This window comes from Rattus norvegicus, chromosome 19, assembly GCF_021556685.1.
Source record: "Rattus norvegicus strain SHRSP/BbbUtx chromosome 19, alternate assembly SHRSP_T2T, whole genome shotgun sequence".
Lineage (NCBI taxonomy): Eukaryota > Metazoa > Chordata > Mammalia > Rodentia > Muridae > Rattus > Rattus norvegicus.
This window is the reverse complement of record NC_141552.1, coordinates 53,937,040-53,955,506: the sequence shown is the minus strand read 5'-3', so window position 1 is coordinate 53,955,506 and position 18,467 is coordinate 53,937,040. Positions and strand designations below refer to the sequence as shown.

Genomic DNA, 18,467 nt, shown 5'->3' with positions numbered 1-18,467 from the left:
TTTTTGGTTCTTTTTTTCAGAGCTGGGGACTGAACCCAGGGCCTTGCGCTTCCTAGGTAAGCACTCTACCACTGAGCTAAATCCCCAACCCCGTCAGTTCCCCTTTCTATGAGGACAGATACATACTGCGGTTACAATTTTGAAATGTTGGTTTCTTTAGAAACACAGAACTGTAACAGTTTTCACTTTAACCAGGCGTGGGGTATGTGGCTGCCTCTGACTGTCTGCAGCAGCTCAGCATGATGGCCTCCTGCTCTAGCAGGGGTGGATAGTTTCTGCGACTGGATGACATTTGAAATTCTGGGAATTTTTCCAAGGTTTGTAGATGCTAGAGCCCTATAGGTGTGGGGTGGAGGTGGTTCAGGGAGGGGTTGATTGTAGTTTATTAGTAGTGTGCTTCAAGAAGAAACGAGAAAGAAATTAGATTCAGAGATCTCTCTCCCTTCTATCCTTCTTTCTTTCCTATCTCAAGGAAAGGTAGGTTAGACAGCCAGAGCTACACAGAGAAACCGTCCCTGTAAAAAGCTCGGTAAATAAAGTTATTGCCCTCCTTTAAAACACATGCACACTAGTGTGCGCTCACACACACTCAGGCCCAACTCTAAGGTTACAACAGTATATATAGGCAGCCCTTTCCTTCTGCTTTAAAGTATCCTCCTGTTAGTGTCCACCTAGGTGGCAGGACCCTAGCTTTCCTCCTTTCTGAGTCAGAGAGTGGGATGTAACTAGGACCTCACTTTAATACTTCACAACGCTTGCTCTATGCTGACTGGTCCTGCTATTGGAGACTGTTAGCACATACTTCTCCTGTATCAAGTGGACATTCATTTCATGACAGTGTCATGGTAGAGGTCATTACCTCTCTTTTACAACTGAGGCTAAGGAAACTTTAAACAGAACTTGCCTACAGCCTCCTAAGTGGTTAGATGTCTAGTGGAGATTTGAACATACTAATATCTAACTTCAAGGCCCAAGAAATTTCTACTATGCTCTGCAGCCCTCTTAAAAAAATGACAGCAGGGAGCTGGAGAGATGGCTCAGTGGTTAAGAGCACTGACTGCTTGTTCTTCCAGAGGTCTGAGTTCAATTCCCAGAAAACACATGGTGGCTCACAACCATCTCTACAGGGATCTGTTCCCTTCTTCTGGCATGGTGGTCTACACCATGTGTATGAGATAGAGTACTTATACATAAAATAAAGTAATAAAAAACCCTGAAAGACAATTTCCCTTGTACCTCCAGAGTCTTCTTCAGAGTTGAGATGTTCTCACTGCAGACTTCCACATTATTCAGAGTCACCTGCAAGATGGTGGAAAAGGAATGTTACTTCCTGCTCACTGGGCTTGCTGACCACTCAAACGCTACTCGAATGTCTGACAGTTATGGTTCATGAGGCTCAGAGAAGTACAAGCGTGAGTTTCAGCCTGAGGAAAGCCCACAGCACTGTTATTGGGCAGGATGCTCAGATCTTGGCTCAGAATGGGAAGCCAGGCTCATGCTTTCTCCTGTTCCCAATACCAAAGCAGAAAACCATGTTGACTGCAGAGGTATCACACCCCAGGCTCCACATTACTTATAGACCAGGAACAATGCAGGCGAACAGGAACGTGGTAAGTCCTGGACATTAAGGTAGCAGGCCTCGGTAAGGACTGCAAACATACTGAACACTTGTGATGAGCAAGGCATTCTTCTGGATAGTGAGGGGGAACCAACCAACACTGCAGCAGAGCAGGCAACGCACACGCCCTGAGAGCAGGCACTACGCTTTAGTGCTAGCACGTGTGCTGAGCAGGAGCAAAACCCTGGACTGAGTTCCTAGCACCCAGCCCTGGCCCAGCCTCCGGCCTCTGATACTTATCATACAAAGTCAGGTAGTGATAACACTACGATAAAAAATAAAACAGGGATGGAAACAAATTCACAGTGGAAAGCTCACAACACTAGAGTAGGAATGAGCCCCTAGTGTGGACTAAGGGCTCCTTTTTTCATGACTCACATGTCTCTGAGACTGGTCATCAAAGCAGGAAGTGGACTGGAGAGACACCTCAGAGCTTACTACGTGATCAAGAGGACTAGAGTCTGTATGCCAGCACCAACAACGCCATAACTACAGCTCCAAGAGCTCCACATTGCTCTTCTGCACTCTAATGAAAGGCACACGTACCCTGCTGTACCATGTGCATTTAATCACACACACAAGCACACAATACACACGCATGCACGCACACACACACATGCACACCTCTTGGGGAAACAAAAAGCAGTAAAGGGATGTGTCTGAGTAGGTAGAGTGTTTACAGAGCATACGTATACCCCTGGGTTTTATTCCCAGCACTGCATAAATCAGATATGGAAGAGCTCACATAATTCTAGTACTCAGGAAGCAGAGGCATGAAAATCAGAAATTCAAAGTTGTCCTTGGTTATATAGTGAATTGAGGCCGACCTGGACCACATGAAATCATCTTTGATAACGGACAACTATCAACTATGACCATCTGAAGGATGCATCTTTGGTTTGAGGTACTCAGGAAGGCTCCCCGGTGAAGATGATGGTTGAACTGAATTTACAAAGCTAGAATGCTCACCTTCCACTCTCTGTAACTGATGGGACCACCTCACCACTTTATCAGCCTCTCCTTAGCTCCCTGTCATATTCCTTTTCTTCCCACCTGTGGTGCTCAGGATCAAATGCAGGCCATGCCACTAAGGTACATCCCAGGCTTCCCTTGCCCTCCTTAAGGCAGTTTCATATCATCAGTCCTGTTGACCTCAAACTCCCTTTATAGCCAAGGACCACTCACTGCCTCTACCTCCCAAGTACTAGAGGAATGCCTGACAAGAATTTTTTTTTAATTGTGCGTGTAAGCATGTATATGTCTGGTAGAGAGGCCGAGAGTCCAGGCATCAGAACCACTGGAACTGTAGTTATAGATGGTTGTAAGCCACCATCCATCCATGCTGGTGCTGGGAAGGGAACTTTCTTCCACAAGAACAGCATAATGTGCAGCCAGGAGAGATGGCCCAGCAGTTAAAAGAGTATTTGTCATTCTTGCAGAGGACCTATGTTTCTTTCTTAGCACTTACATGGTACCTTACAACTATCCATAATTCCAGTTATAGGGGACCTGACATCATCTTTTGATCTCAGTAGAAACCAGGCATGCCCATGTGCACATGTATGCATACAGGCAAAACTCATATATGTGGGGTCAGGAGAGATGGCCCAGCAGATAAAAGAATATTCATTATTCTTGTAATGGACCTAGGTTTAGTTCTTGGCACTCACAGGGTACCTTACATATACACAAAATAAATAAATCTTTAAAAAGTTAAAAACAAGATATCTTAATTAATAAACCACTTTTCCAGCACCATCATGGCAATTTTTTAAAAAGATTTATTTATTTAATGTATATGAAGATACTGTAGCTGTCTTCAGACACATCAGAAGAGGGCATTTGATTCCCACTATAGATGGTTGTGAGCCACCATGTGGTTGCTGGGGATTGAACTCAGGACCTCTGGAAGAGCAGTCAGCACTCTTAACCGCTGAGCTATCTCTCCAGCCCCATCATGGCAATTTTAAGAGGGTCTCCTATAGCCTATACTGGCCTCAAACTTGCAATGAAGCTGAAGCTGGCCTTGAACTCTGGACTCTGTCTCTACCTCCTGAAGTTACAGATGTGTGCCACCATGTCCAGTTTCTGGCAGTATGTTTTAGGGCAGTGATGCTATATAAGCCAGGCTATGGCCTGGGATATTGGTAATAGAGACTGTGGGTGGCAGGATTAACATATCTGGGAGAGTCTCACTGCCTCAACCTGGTTAGTAGGTGGCATGGCCCAGGAAGATGGCAGGCAGGAGTCACAACTAAGAACTTAGGGATTTTAGGGTAAATGGAGAGTCCCAGATCCACAAGGATTGAAGTACTTTTCTAGTTGACATATGCAGTCAGTACTGAGAAACCACACTGCTGACTGTGCCACTTAGACCACGCTGAATGGGGTTGCGTAAGGGAACTAAAGCCATAACACAAGCCTGCTAACATTGAATGTTTCCAGAAAAACAACTATACTGTTACAACATAAGTGATTCCCAGGCACTTTAGGGCACCAAGAAATAATTGTCATGAGAGGAAAAAGGGTTGGGTATTGATTTTTAGAGTTTCCTTTGGACTGACAATCTTTGTAAACATGGATTCGCTGGGTTTAGCTCCTGCTTATAGAAAATGGGATTATAGAGTTGGGGGATTCCTTTTGACAGCTAAATGAATCAAAGTGTCATACAAGTAGGCTCTGTGGGCTGGGGGCATGGCTCAGGCAGTAAAGGTCAGGCTCACAACTAAAATGCCAAAGAAGAATTTGTAGTGGGGGGGATGACATTCTAAGTGTTTGGAACCAGAAAAACTAGAAATCTGTCACCAAGCACTCAGTACCACCTTTGTTTTGGCTTTTTCATGTGGGTCTCCTTTTTTTTTTTTGGTTCTTTTTTTCGGAGCTGGGGACCGAACCCAGGGCCTTGGGCTTACTAGGCAAGCGCTCTACCACTGAGCTAAATCCTCAACCCCCCTCATGTGGGTCTCCTAACAATGAAATTGTCAGCCTATCGATGGTGGTGCAGTCCCAGCACTTGGGAGGCATAGGTAGGTGGATCTCTAAGGCCAGCCTGGTCTACAGAGTAAGTTCCAGGACAGCTAGGGCTCCATAAAGAAAGCCTGTCTTGAAAAGAATCCAACAAAACAAAGCCAAACAATGAAACTGTGTAACTGGAAGATTCCCAGGGAACGATGAATGAGAGCCAAGGCACTCAGTGGCCAGCCTTGGGGATGGGAGAAGTCATGTGGTAGAAAAGAACTACAAAAGGCAGATGGATTAGGTTAAGAGGTTCGAAACAAAAGACCAACTAGGCTTATGGCCTGTGCCAGTAACCCAGCCGCTCAGAGGCTGAGGAAGGCAGGTGTACTTGCAAGACATGCCTGGGTTATGGAGCAACCAGGCAAGCCTAAGTAAGTTGGTGAGACTTTGGCTCAGATCAAGCATCGGGAGACATATTTTAGGAGCAGTGTGCTTGCCTGGCACATGTGAAGCCTTCTGTTCAATTTCTAGCACTGAAAAAACAAAAATGGGCTGGAGAGATGGCTCAGAGGTTAAGAGCACTGACTGCTCTTCCAGAGGTCCTGAGTTCAATTCCCAGCAACCACATGATGGCTCACAACCATCAGTTATAGGATCTGATGCTCTCTTCTGGTGTACCTGAAAATAGCTACAGTGTACTCATACACATAAAATAAATAAATGATTCTTAAAAAAAAACCAACCCAAACAAACAAACAAAAAAAAAATCAAGCAAGGGGTTGGGGATTTAGCTCAGAGGTAGAGCGCTTGCCTAGCAAGCACAAGGCCCTGGGTTCGGTCCCCAGCTCCGAGAAAAAAAAAAAAAAAAATCAAGCAAACAAAAACCAAGTAAAACAAACAGATGCCTAGTCAAAGACATGGAGCGCTAATGTGATAGGTCCCAAGAGGCCTGAGTGTTTCTGAGTCCAGCATGGCAGAATGAATGAATGAATGAATGAATGAATGATGATGATGATGATAAATAATAATAATAAGTTCTGTGAAAAAAAGGAAATAGTGTGCAAGCAAAGCTAAAAGTGTAAGTTCGTCAGAGTGTGACAACGTTTGTTGGGCCTTTTTCGCAAAGTTTTTAAAAGGAAATACATTTGATAAGTAAATATCTTTTGGAGCTTCTCTTTTTAGTTAAAGTTATTACTTCTTTGTGTGTGTACTATGTGTGTGGATGGATGTGCCTTATTGAGGCAGGGTCTGGCTCTGTAGCCCTGGCTGTCCTGGAACTCTCTATGTAGACCAGGCCCTGAGCTTCCGGTGCTGATAGTAAAAACGGGCACCCCTATTTCTAGCCTTCCCTCCTCCCCACTTTTAAAAAGACAAGGTCTGATGTATACAGGGCTGACTTTGAACTTCCTAAATAGCCAGGATTGTCTTTCAACTCATTTTCCTGTCTCTGCCTCCCAAATGCTGGGTTACAGGTGTATACTACCAAGTTTGGGTTGCTCCTCTTTTTGGACAGCACCCGTGATATCATACAGCTAGCTTGGACAGATGGAACTCATACCAACAGCAGTGTTTTCTTCTTGTTTTTTGAGACAAAGTAACCTTGGTTGGCCTGGAACTTCTAGAGATCTGTTTGCCTCTGCTTCCTGAGTGTTGGGATTAAAGGTGTCAATCACTATACCTGTCTCAAGGGAAATTTTTTCTTTTTTTTTCCCCCGGAGCTGGGGACCGAACCCAGGACCTTGCGCTTCCTAGGCAAGCGCTCTACCACTGAGCTAAATCCCCAACCCTGGGAAATTTTTTCAATGTCAACAAGAGGACAGGGAGCTAAAATAACCATGTTAGATGTGTCTGGTGACTAGTTAGTGTGATTTCCTTGTAATGGTTAAGGTTTCAGTAAAGTTAGAGCCAATGTCTCTGAGATCAAGAACCTAAATCTGAGAGTAGCTGAGCACCCTGAACTTCATGGACACACTTTTGTATTCGATCTATCGGCAGATTATTGACTGAGAGCTCAGCTTCAGTGTCCTTCACTTTAGGCCTCAGGCACTAAGCTCAAGTCTAGTGGATGTGAAGGAGAGAATACAAGTGACCAGGATAGCATTGTTCCTATTCACGTCAGTGAGCATGGGCAGAGAGACTGGATCGTAGCGTCAGCGTCTTTTCTGTGTCCTTTAGTGTCACAAACTCTCTGCCCCGTACGAACGCTTTCATCTTTTCAGGCCCCTCTTTCCTCTTACCACACAGTGGGGAGGCTCACTGGTTCATTACTCTCTTCTTTGACTCTGTGAGGCTAAATGTCCCCTACCCTCCTTGAGACAGTCTGGATAGGAGCCCAGGACAACCCTGAATTCATGATCCACCTTTCTCAGCTTCCCAAATGCTGAGATTACAGGCATGTTCCAAAGAGGAAGTTACTAGAAAAGCAGTTTTGTGAGGCAAAGGGCTCTCGATTGTCGGCCTTCCCTCAGAAAAGCCTGGCACCGCTGTTAGAGTTGGTTTGTGGGACGCATACACCATGGAGCCCCTTAATTGCTTGTAAAAGGAGCTTTGGAAAGAACACTGAGAAGTAAGGCACCTAGGTTTTCAGAAAAAAGAAGGGAAAAAAAAGTACATATTCTGCCTCTGGTTACTTAGAGCAGGTTTCTGGCAAGAAGTGGTTTCAGAACCTAGAGAAACTCTCCTTAAAGGTGTTTTCCTTTTCAATTAAGTTCTAGAGAAAAAGTCTTCACCCTGAGGCTTTTTATGATATGACTAAGGAGTTACAGTATAACCTTTCAAGGGGTCTGGAAATGTGGGTCAGTTGAGCCACCACTGCTGAAATGGGGCACTCCAAAGGCAAAGGCAGGAAGACGGAAGTTAAAGGTCATCCTTCATTATGTAGCAAGATCAAGACCAGCCTTGGCCACAAATCTATTTCAAATTTACAATAACCCTTAAGAAAGTCTGCCCCAGCCACCAGCCTCATGGCCACCTACCAGGAAGGACAGCTTGGCTTCATCAGTGCTCTCGATGCCTTTGGTGTCAAACTTGCCTTGCTGGAGGCTGCTGTGCATGATGTTCACGGCACTCGTCACCCCACGCTGGATGTCCTGTAAGGTGGTGGCTGGGAAGCCCATTCTTAGCTTATTACATAGAACATCCCTGTGGGGCAGAAAGGCATATGCAGTGTTCACCCTGGCCTACAGGACAGCAAGAACAGAGCACCCACTACCCCAACTACTCTTTGGGGGTGGAGACTACTGTGGGGGACATCAGGGGCCAGGACAGGACAGCAACCAGTACTTGCTCAAAGATACTAAGAGTATATAGAGGAGACCGGTCACTTCTTTTTATAAAATACAGGAAAAAAGAAAAAGACCAGCCATCATGTACTGAACAGCAAGGCTGGGGGAAGGGTAGGATGGACCTGTCTTCAGCAAATACACTGTCCATGGTGGCCCTGACAGTGTCACTGTGCTTCTAGCTACTGTTTATTTCTCCATCAGGCTTTCATTTATCACCAATGAACTGCAAAGAGGACAGAGTAAAGCTTAGTGAGATGCAGTCCCATGCAGGAGCTGAAACACTTTTGAGTCAAGTTAGTACTGAGTTCTCTATTTTACTTCTTAAGAGGTCTGGGACCATGACAAAAGGTCACAATATAATCTCTCCAGGCCCCAGTTCTACATTTACAGAACAGAAAGCATAGTTTCTATATCATTATTTAAATATTTATTTATTTTGTGAGGGCAGCAATGCTACAGCACGTTTGTGGAGGTGAGGGAACAACTTGCAGGAATTGGTTCACCTTCCACTCGGTGTGGGCTCTGGAGATTAAACTCAGATCATTAGATTTAGCAGCAAATATCTTTACCTGCTGAGCCATATCATCTGTCTCACATCAAAGTTTTTATACAATAAAAAATGGGGGTGGGGACAGGCATGGTGGCACACAACTTTAGTCCTAGCACTCAAGAGGCAAAGGTAGGCAGATCTCTTGAGTTTGAGGCTAGCCCAGTTTACAGAGCCACGTTCCAGGATAGCCAGGGCTACACTGAGAAACCCTGTCTCAAAAAAATGAAAGTATAAGGGGGAGGGCGGAGGGTGTTGGTATAGTGCTTGGCTTATAGAAACTATGAATGTCATTATAACCACTGCTCTTATCTAAACCACTTGCTTTTCTTTTGGGTCTGAGGGTAATGACACCTTCAACATACTTTAGTGAATTAGGTTAAGTATTAGAAATTAGGCACTTGGGCTGGAGAGATGGCTTAGTGGTTATGAGCACTGACTGTTCTTCCAGAGGTCATGAGTTCAATTCCCAGCAACCACATGGTGGCTCACAACCATCTGTAATAGGATCTGATGTCTTCTTCTGGTGTGAATGAAGACAGAGTACTCATCCACATTAAATAAATAAATAAATAAATAAATAAATAAATAAATAAATAAATAAATAAATAAATGGAAATTAGGCACTTAAGATATTTGGCTGATAGTTTCCCTGAGCTTAGGATGTTATATTTGGAATAGAAACATATCTCTATTTTTTTTTTTCCTTTTTGAGACAGGGTTTTCCTGAGTCCTTGGCTTTTCTCGAACTCACTCTGTAGAGCAGGATGGTCTTGAACTCAGAGATCCACCTGCTTCTGCCTCCTTAGATTAAAGGCATGTGCCATCAGGCTCAGATAGCTTAATCTTGTTTAGAACCAAATATAACCAGTAAAAAAAAGGAAAGAAACAAATAAGACAAGGAATCAAATAAAACTAGAACTTTTATGCCCATAAAGCAGAAAGGGCGTCAACACTACCTGAAGTCAGCTTCCAGCTCTCTGGTTGCAAGGTTGATCATGGCACAGAGACAGTCGATGTTAGAGCTGGACAGAGCACGCCCAATGCACTTTTTAACAATGTAAAAGACATCATCCACCATGCTGGATGTCAACTGGCCCTTCTCATAGGTATCCAGAGCCACAGCCTATCAAAAGGCAAAGTCCTAAGTGAGTATCCAGATCTGATGTTCTAGATAATTCTGGTTATACTAGCCCTGTCTCTGAACCATTTCTTATATTTTGTCCATGCTGGTCACAGCTTGACAAAAAAAAAAAAAAAAAAAAAAAAAAAAAAAAAAAGATTACGACGTTAGAAAGCAGTATTTGGGGCCTTTCCTTTGGCAATATCCATTACCTGGGATGTTAGACATAGGAGAGGCCCTACCCCATATATCTGCAGGGAGGTGGGGAACAAGTAGGCGCCATAAGAGCTAAGCTGTTCTTTTGTAATCTTTAGGAAAGACCCAGCTAGGAATGTGAAGAGCATGACAACTTCAGAGATGTCTTCTTACTAGATCCAAAAGTACTTTCAAAGCAGGACCAAGAAATATGTCAGGTCCCAGCCATTTCCTTCAGCCTGGCTTCTTGGACAGGAAGCCCCACTTGCAGAGACGTATCCTAATGTCCTACCTTATTGACAGTCTCTCTCATGAAGTACTCCTCCATGGTAATATAGAAGCCAACTAGCTCCTGCATGGTACAGCTCAATAGGCAGTTATTGAGGAGTTTGTCCAGGCACTTCTGGTGCTCTAGGGGACAGCCAAGAAAGGAATATTCACTTTTTCCCCAAGACGGAAAGAGCAAGGCTTTTCATTTTTCAAGTTCCTCTCTAGTCTTTTTCCCAAGCAGGTGCATATTTTCCATGATTAAAATCAGTATAGATAGCATTTTTCAACATCTTTTTCTGTAGCTTAATTTTTTTCATTTATTTATTTATGTGAGTACACCGTCACTCTCTTCGGATGCATCAGATCCCATTACAGATGGTTGTGAGCCACCATGTGGTTGCTGGGATGTGAACTCAGGACCTCTGGAAGCATAGTCAGTGCTCTTAACCACTGAGCAATCTCTCCAGCCCCAGCTTAATTATTTTTAAAGACTTTTTGATTGCTTGATTATTTATTTATTTATTTATTTATTTATTTATTTATTTATGTGTGTGTTTATGTGTAGGCTAATGAATCACTGCAGAGACCAGAAGAGAGCATCTCTGGGGCTATTTTACAAGTGGTTGTGAGCTGCCCAACAAGCCTTAGGAACCAAACTCTGGACCTGTGGGAGATCTGCAAGCACTCTTACCCACTGAACTACCTCTCTCGCCCCTTAGTCATCTCTAGCCTGGGAAACTAGAATGAAACCAGGGCCTTGAACAGAATAGATGACTCTTCTGCCTTAGCCTCCCAAGTCCTGCAATTACAGACCACTGTACCCAGCACCACTGCACATTTTATTAATTATTAGATAATTCGTATTATTTTAATTTTACTTGTTTATGTTTTGAGATCGTATCTTACTACATTTTGAACCATTTTGACAGAGATCTATCTGCCTCTGCCTACAGAGCACTGGGATTAGAGGTGTGGGCCACCACCTACAGTCCTAACTCCAGTTTTAGACACCAGGGTTTTTTCTTTCTTTCATTCCTTTTTTTCTTCTGTTTTGGTTTCTTGAGAAAGTTTTTCTGTGAATTCCTGGCTACCCTTAGAACTTGCTGTAGATCAGGTAGGTCTTGAACTCAGGGATCTGCCTATTTCTGCCTCCTGAGTGCTAGGATCAAAGGCATGCACTACCTCAGCTAACACATGGGTTATTTCTAAATTTTTCTTTCATAACTGGAAATAGTAATTGAAGAAAATACTGAACATTTAAAAAATAGATTTACATTTATGTATGTCTGGGTGTTTTGCCTGCATGTAAATGTACGATTGTCTGGTACTTATGGAGGCCAGAAGAGGGAACCTCTTCCCTAGTACTGGAGTTGCAGACGGTTGAGAGCAGTTACATGGGTACCAAGAACAAAACCCAAGTCCAGGATTCTTAACTGTTGACCCACTTCTCCCATAGTGAACAATTTTGTACAAATAATTTAATGCCTTTTCATTAGTTTCTCCAAGATGACATAGAAGTCTAAAGATGCACATTTCCAGGGTAAAGACCAAAATTTACTAGTCATAAAGCCCTTCATCCTCTATGTCATCACTGCCTAGCTGCTCAATAGGAGTATCTGTGACGGTACAAGTTTTAAAATATTATACATATTATTCTGTGTGTGTTAATAATGTGTGGAAGCGTGGGCCATACATGCATATATATGTTCTGGTGGAGGTCAGAGGACAACTGCTAGAAAGAAAGCTCTTTCTTTCTATCACAGGTTCTAGGGATTGAACTCAGGTCATAAAGCTTGTAGGGGAAGCACTGTCATGGTCTGAGCCATCTAGCCAAAGACATGTTTTAATTACGCTGTCCAGAAAGGAAGTCAAATCCATGGCATGGCTGGGGAAATGACTTAGTAGGTAAAGTGCTTCCTGTACAATCACAGGACCAGAATTCAGATTCCCCAGCAGTCGTGTTAAAAAGTCAGAGGAAAGTGTCAGGCAAGATGGCACATACATTCAATTCCAGCACTCAGAGGCAGAGGTAGGGAGATCTCTGTAAATTCCAGCTGACCTGGTCTATAAAGTTCCAGGCCAGTCAGGGTTACACAGTGAGACCCTATTTCAAACCAAAACCAAAACCGAATCCGAGGAGTGTGGCAGCCTGCTTGTAATCCTATTCTGGGAGAGGGAAATAGGGAATCCTGAGAGCAAACCAGCGAGGCTATATAAGTCTCACTGAAGAAGATACTCAGTATTAACTTTAGGCCTTCACACACATGTGAACATATATACATGTAAAGAAGTCATGGCAGATCTCTCCCCCATTAATGAAGTCTGGCTCTCTAACCTAGGCTGAGGTGATAGTCCAGGGTACACTCAAGCTTGCAGTGGTATGTCTATCTCAGACAAGTGCTGAGGGCTGAACTAATCCAAGGCTTTCTCTAAGGCCCTGATAATGGAGAAGGAACATAGCTCCTTCTCTAAAACCAGGAATACGCTTGGTGGAGCCAGTAATAGCCTGGAATCAGGGCCTTGGGAGATAGTCCTTGAGGCCCTGATGTAGGAAACTAGGAATATGCTTGGCAGAGCTGGTGATGGCTTGGGGCCTACGCCTTGGGGAAGCTATGAATGGCTTTGGGTCCTGAGAACCCAACTCTTACTGCAAGGCCACTGTGTACTCAGTCTGTAATGTTCTGCAAATGACCTGCGTTACCCTAGTGCATTATTGTTTGATTAGCTTCCTGTCGACTCTGTCCTGTCATATGATAGTTTCTGTTGACCTGGTCCCATTTCTCCCTGAGAATCGCACATAAGATGCTGTATTTAATCAGCCTGCCTGGCCTAAGACTCACTCAGGCAAGGTCTCCTAGCCCACCTGTTCTATCTTTTTATCTCTGATCCCCTGGATCTTCCTTCTTAGGACTCTGTCACGAAAGAATGGCTTGCTAGTCCAGGTCTGTCAAATACTGGCATTATCAGAGTGTGCCACCATGCCTAACTTCATGGCAACTCTTAAGACTTCAAATACGGCTAAGGATCAAGGAATTAAATTTTAAAATTTTAACTTTAGTTAAATTTATTTATTTTTTAAAAGATTTATTTATTTATCTATTTATTTATTATATAAGTACCCTGTGGCTGTCTTCAGAACCAGAAGAGGGCATCAGATCCCATTACAGATGGTTGTGAGCCACCATGTGGTTGCTGAAATTTGAACTCAGGACCTCTGGAAGAGCAATCAGCACTTTTAACCACTAAGCCATCTCTTCAGCCCTGTTGGTTTATTTTTTAAGACAGTTTTCCCTGTATAGTCCTGGCTGGCCTGGAACTCACTATGTAGACCAGGTTGGACTTGAACTCAGAGATCCACCTCTGCTTCCAGTGCTGGAATTAAAGGTATACAGTACCATGCCCAACTTGATTTTAATTAAATCTTAATTTCAGGGGGCTGGAGAGATGGCTCAGTGGTTAAGAACACTGACACCTCTTCCAGAGGTCCTGAGTTCAATTCCCAGCAACCACATGGTGGCTCACAACCATCTGTTTTTTTTTTTTTTTTTTTTTTTTTTCGGAGCTGGGGACCGAACCCAGGGCCTTGCGCGTGCTAGGCAAGCGCTCTACCGCTGAGCTAAATCCCCAACACCCCATCTGTAATGAGATCTAATTCCCTCTTCTGGTGTGTCTGAAGACAGCCACAGTGTATTTATATAATAAATAAATCTTTAAAAAAGTAAACAAATGTTGGGGATTTAGCTCAGCGGTAGAGCGCTTGCCTAGCAAGCACAAGGCCCTGGGTTCGGTCCCCAGCTCTGGAAAAAAAAAAAAAAAAAAGGTAAACAAATAAATAAATTCCTTCTCCTGTACTTGAAGGCAGATCACTCATGTACATAAAATACATGAATAAATAAATCTTAAAAACCCACTAGGTAGATTTTAACTTCAACAGTCGCTCACATGTGGCTGGTAGTTATTATGCTATACAACAGGGGGTCTGAACAGAGGTAGACTTTCAAGCATATGTGGCCATGTCCGACGATTTATTTATTTATTTTTTTTGAAAACAGCGTTTTTCTGTGTAGCCCTGGTTGTCCTGGAACTTACTATGTAGACATGCCTGGCTTTGTACTCACAGAGATCTGTCTGACTTTGCCTCCCCAGTGCTGGGAATAAAGGCATGCACCACCATCATCCAGGTGGTTTTTTTTTTTTTTTTTTTTTTTTTGTTATTCACTTTTTTTAAAGATTTATTTATTTATTTTATGTACAGTATTCTGTCTGCATATGTGATTGAAGGCCAGAAGAGGCCACCAGATCTCATTACAGATGGTTGTGAGCCACCATGTGGTTACTGGGAATTGAACTCATGACCTCTGGAAGAGCAGTCAGTGCTCTTAACCACTGAGCCATCTCTCCAGCTCTATTCACCTTTTTTTTATTAGCCACTTCATATCTTCATTTTGTGCAGTAAGTACTCTTAGCCAGTGAGCCATCTCTGACACTGCTAAGTACCTAACTCCAAATAAGTATGTAATTCCCTTTAAACTGATTAAGTAAATCTCCTCCTGTGTTTTATTGACCTAAGCCACAAAGAATGTCAGATACTCCATGAGTCTCCACGTTACATAACTCAGTGTGGGAACTAGATGTGTAATTCTATTTTCTGTTTGTATTATGTACTTTTTACTGAGGTGTGACCTGTAGTCCACAGAATTCACTACTGTATCCAATGATCTTTAGCAACTTACTCTATTTGTGCAACAATGGCTACTACCCAGTTCCAGAGCGTCTGTCACTTAAAAGTTCACCAGTATAAGCAGATCTTTTGTATTATCTAAATCTTTACATGGACACACTTCCCAAGTCTAGCTATAAACCAGAGCATAGAGAAAGGTGTAAGAAATCAAAGGCCATCAAATTTCCTTGCCTTTATATAAAGTGTTTAGAAGTTTTAAAATTCCAGTCTAATTCTAAAGTGTGGCACACTGAACAATCCCACTGAAAGCTTGTCAAGAGAGGCTTCCTTAGGAAGAACTCTGACTTGACAAGTCAGGGCCAACTGCTTATCAAATATGAGAAGTATGTTTTACCTTGCTTTACTTCTTCTGAAGCCATGGAGTCCCCCACCTCAAAATCTGCACTGATCCTCTTCCTAAGGAAGCGTAAGTACAATTCACTTCGAGCATTCATCAGGGTAACCTCAGTCAAGACGGGGTCCAGCTCCCTGAGACACAGAGCACAGGAATAAGAACATTGTGTCCCTGTAACGGCAAGGCTACAGAGTGAACAGACTCCCTCCTCCTAACCCAGGTACGTAAGGGTAGCTCTGTCAGATGATGGCTGCGCTGCCTTGTTTGTTACAAAGACTATCAGTCACATTTTCCTTTTTCTTTCTTCCCTTCCTTCCCTCTCCCTCCCCATCATCCTCTCTCTTTCTTTTTTAGTAGGGTCTCTCCATGTAGCTCTGGCTGTCCTAGAACTCACTGTGCAGACCATCCACCTGCTTCTGCCTCCCAAGTGCTGGGATTAAATGTGTGCCACTACACTCAGCTTCACCCACAGTTTTCACTTGCCAGGGCTCAACCATGTACCTCCAATGGGAAAATTACCTATGCTTCTGTGGAGAAAATATACTTCTCTAATCTCAAATTGAGCCATGAGATTTAGGACACACCATTATACTATGTCCTATCTATCTACCTCAGTGAGCAGCCAAAACAGTCCTGAGAACAAATGGGAAGACTTAAACTTGCGGACTTCACAACTTACTGCAGGGCGGGAGACTGCTCCCTGCCTAAGAGTGCTTGCTGCACAAAGTAAAGGCCCGAGTTGGAATTCCTAGCACCCATGTTAAAAAAAAGGCTGGGTGACGGTGGTACATGCCTTTAATCATCAGCCCTCGTAGGACCAGCCTTGTTCCAGGACAGTCAAGGTTAAACCTGTCTCAAAAAACCAAAACCAGGGGCTGGGGATTTAGCTCAGTGGTAGAGCGCTTACCTAGGAAGCGCAAGGCCCTGGGGTTCGGTCCCCAGCTCCGAAAAAAAGAACCAAAAAAAAAAAAAAAAACCAACCAAACAAACAAACAAACAAAAAAACCAAAACCAAACCAAACCACCATCCACCCAAACCTTCAGGCATGGCCACTTGTGCTGTGATTCCAGCGTCACGGTCACGAGGGAGTGGTGGTGGCAGACAGGGTGGGTCCTGGGAGTGTCACAAGGGAGTGGTGGTGGTAGAGAGGCTGGGTCCTGGGAGCTTACTGGCCAACCAGCCTACCTCAACAGCAAGCTTCAAGACTATGGTCTCAGGTGAACAAGGTGGAGAGTACAAGAGGAGGAGAATAACAGAACAAGATACTCAAAGTCCTCCTCTGCCTGGGGACTCGCACAAATACACATGCACAGACACAGCCTGCACTTGCACACACCAAGCTATACTAGTACAGACTAGTGTAAAGATACAGGTATAAGTGGAATAGAACAGAGTCCAAGGCGGTCAGCTGATTTTTTTTCAGACAAGGTTTACTATGTAGCCATGGCTATTCTAAACTAGCTCTGTAGACCAGAATAGCCTGGAACTTAGAAATCTGCCTGCCTCTGCTTCCTGAGTGCTTGGATTAAGGGCTTGTACCATTGCCAACCAGCTCTTCCCATCTCCAGACAGGGTTTCTCTGTGTAACAGAGCCTAGCTGTTCTGGACTTGATTTGTAGATTAGGCTGGCCTGGCCTTGAACTCAGGGATCTGCCTGCCTCTGCTTCCCAAGTGCTGGGATTTAAGGTGTGTAGCCAGCTCTTTAAAAGACAGGGTCTCTTTATATAGCCTTGGCTGTCCTAGACTTCACTCCAGATACCAGGCTGGTCTTAAACTCATAGAGGTCCTGCTGCACAAATGATTTTTTTTTTTTAAAAGGATTTATTTATTTTATTTGAGTACACTGTAGCCGTCTTCAGACACACCAGAAGAGGGCATCAGATCCCATTACAGATGGTCGTGAGCCACCATGTGGTTGCTGGGATTTGAACTCAGGACCCCTGGAAAAGCAGCCAGTGCTCTTAACCTCTGAGCCATCTCTCCAGCCCCCAGCACAAATGATTTTTAATGGGACTACTAAGACAACTGAATGGGGGAATGAATGATCCATTCAAAGAACTGTGCTAGAAGCACTAATATCCACATGAACAAGAATGAAGTTGAACCTCATTTCACATTATAAATACAAGCTCTCTTTACTCACTGAAGGGAACTGGCCAAAACATGTATTTGGTCATAAAGTCTCCACAGTTATTGATACACAACCTGAGATTAACTCTATAATGCTCCCCTCATATTATGTCATTTCAGGATCTCTCCAGAATTTAGGACATACTTCCCTTACCCTATCTGGAACACTCTTTCTTATACTCCAACTCACTCAAGTCTCAGGCCTATCGCCATTTATCCTGAGGAAGAATCCTGAACCTTGCCCATATTTGATTATATTTCATTACATGTTTTCTTGTACCCTATAAATTATATACACCTAATTGAGACACCATGTATTCAGAGCTAAACTGCGTGGATTCTATTTCTGCCTCTGCCATTTTCTAGCTTTTTTTTTTTCTTTGGTTCTTTTTTTCGGAGCTGGGGACCAAACCCAGGGCCTTGCGCTTCCTAGGTAAGCGCTCTACATTTTCTAGCTTTATTAGCTTGATCAAATGCTTTAGCGTTTCTAGGCTTTAGTTTGTTCTTTGTAGTTATAGATTAGTGATTTACAACTGATTTTGCTCTCCCAGGGTTCCAAGGTACTATAGTGGATAGACAGGGATACTGATATTCATTTCATAGAACACAGGACAGTTCCTGGGGTGGGGACAGCTATCTAGCCAAAATGCCAGTAGTGTATAGGTTAACATACCTTGAAGTGGTTTAATATTTGTTAAGTGCTTATAACAAAGCTTAGCATATAATAAATGTTATATATGTGCCAACTATCAAAACTAACCTAGTGAGTTTTTCTGACAACTTAACACAAGCTAGGGTCTGCTGGGAAGAAGAAACCTCAAATGAGAAAATCCTTTCATAAGACTGGCCTATAGGAAAGTCTATGAGGAATTTCCTTTTTATTTTTTTTTTAAGCTTTATTTATTTATTGTATGCCAGCATGCTGTCACTGTCTTCAGACACACCAGAAGAGGGCATCAGATCCCATTACAGATGGTTGTGAGCCACCATGTGGTTGCTGGGAATTGAACTCGGGACCTCCGGAAGAGCGATCAGTGCTCTTAACCACTGAGCCGTCTCTCCAGCCCCCCATGCTCCCTTTAAAAATAACTTTTTTTTTCTTTTCTGGTACATTCTATGTACATAGTAAAGATTTTTGTTTCTAAATAAAAATGTTTAAAAGTTTCTTTCATTTTTATTTTACATGGATGGTGCTGTGTCCACATATATGTCTACCCAACAAGATTATACACTACCAGCAGAGGCCAGAGGCATTGCAACCCCTGG

At 43.3% G+C, this 18,467-nt stretch overlaps 1 protein-coding gene across 3 annotated transcripts in view; it reads right to left on the bottom strand.

Moving 5' to 3' along the window:
* Positions 1-18,467, bottom strand: part of Cog4 (component of oligomeric golgi complex 4) — a 33,732-nt gene that overhangs the window by 3,848 nt on the left and 11,417 nt on the right. For 2 of the 3 annotated variants that reach the window (NM_001108449.1, XM_087594882.1), the window contains 5 exon segments: positions 1,237-1,299; positions 7,552-7,717; positions 9,367-9,533; positions 10,018-10,136; positions 15,071-15,204. In NM_001108449.1, coding sequence (NP_001101919.1) covers positions 1,237-1,299; positions 7,552-7,717; positions 9,367-9,533; positions 10,018-10,136; positions 15,071-15,204 — 649 coding nt within the window. 3 annotated transcript variants of the gene reach the window in all.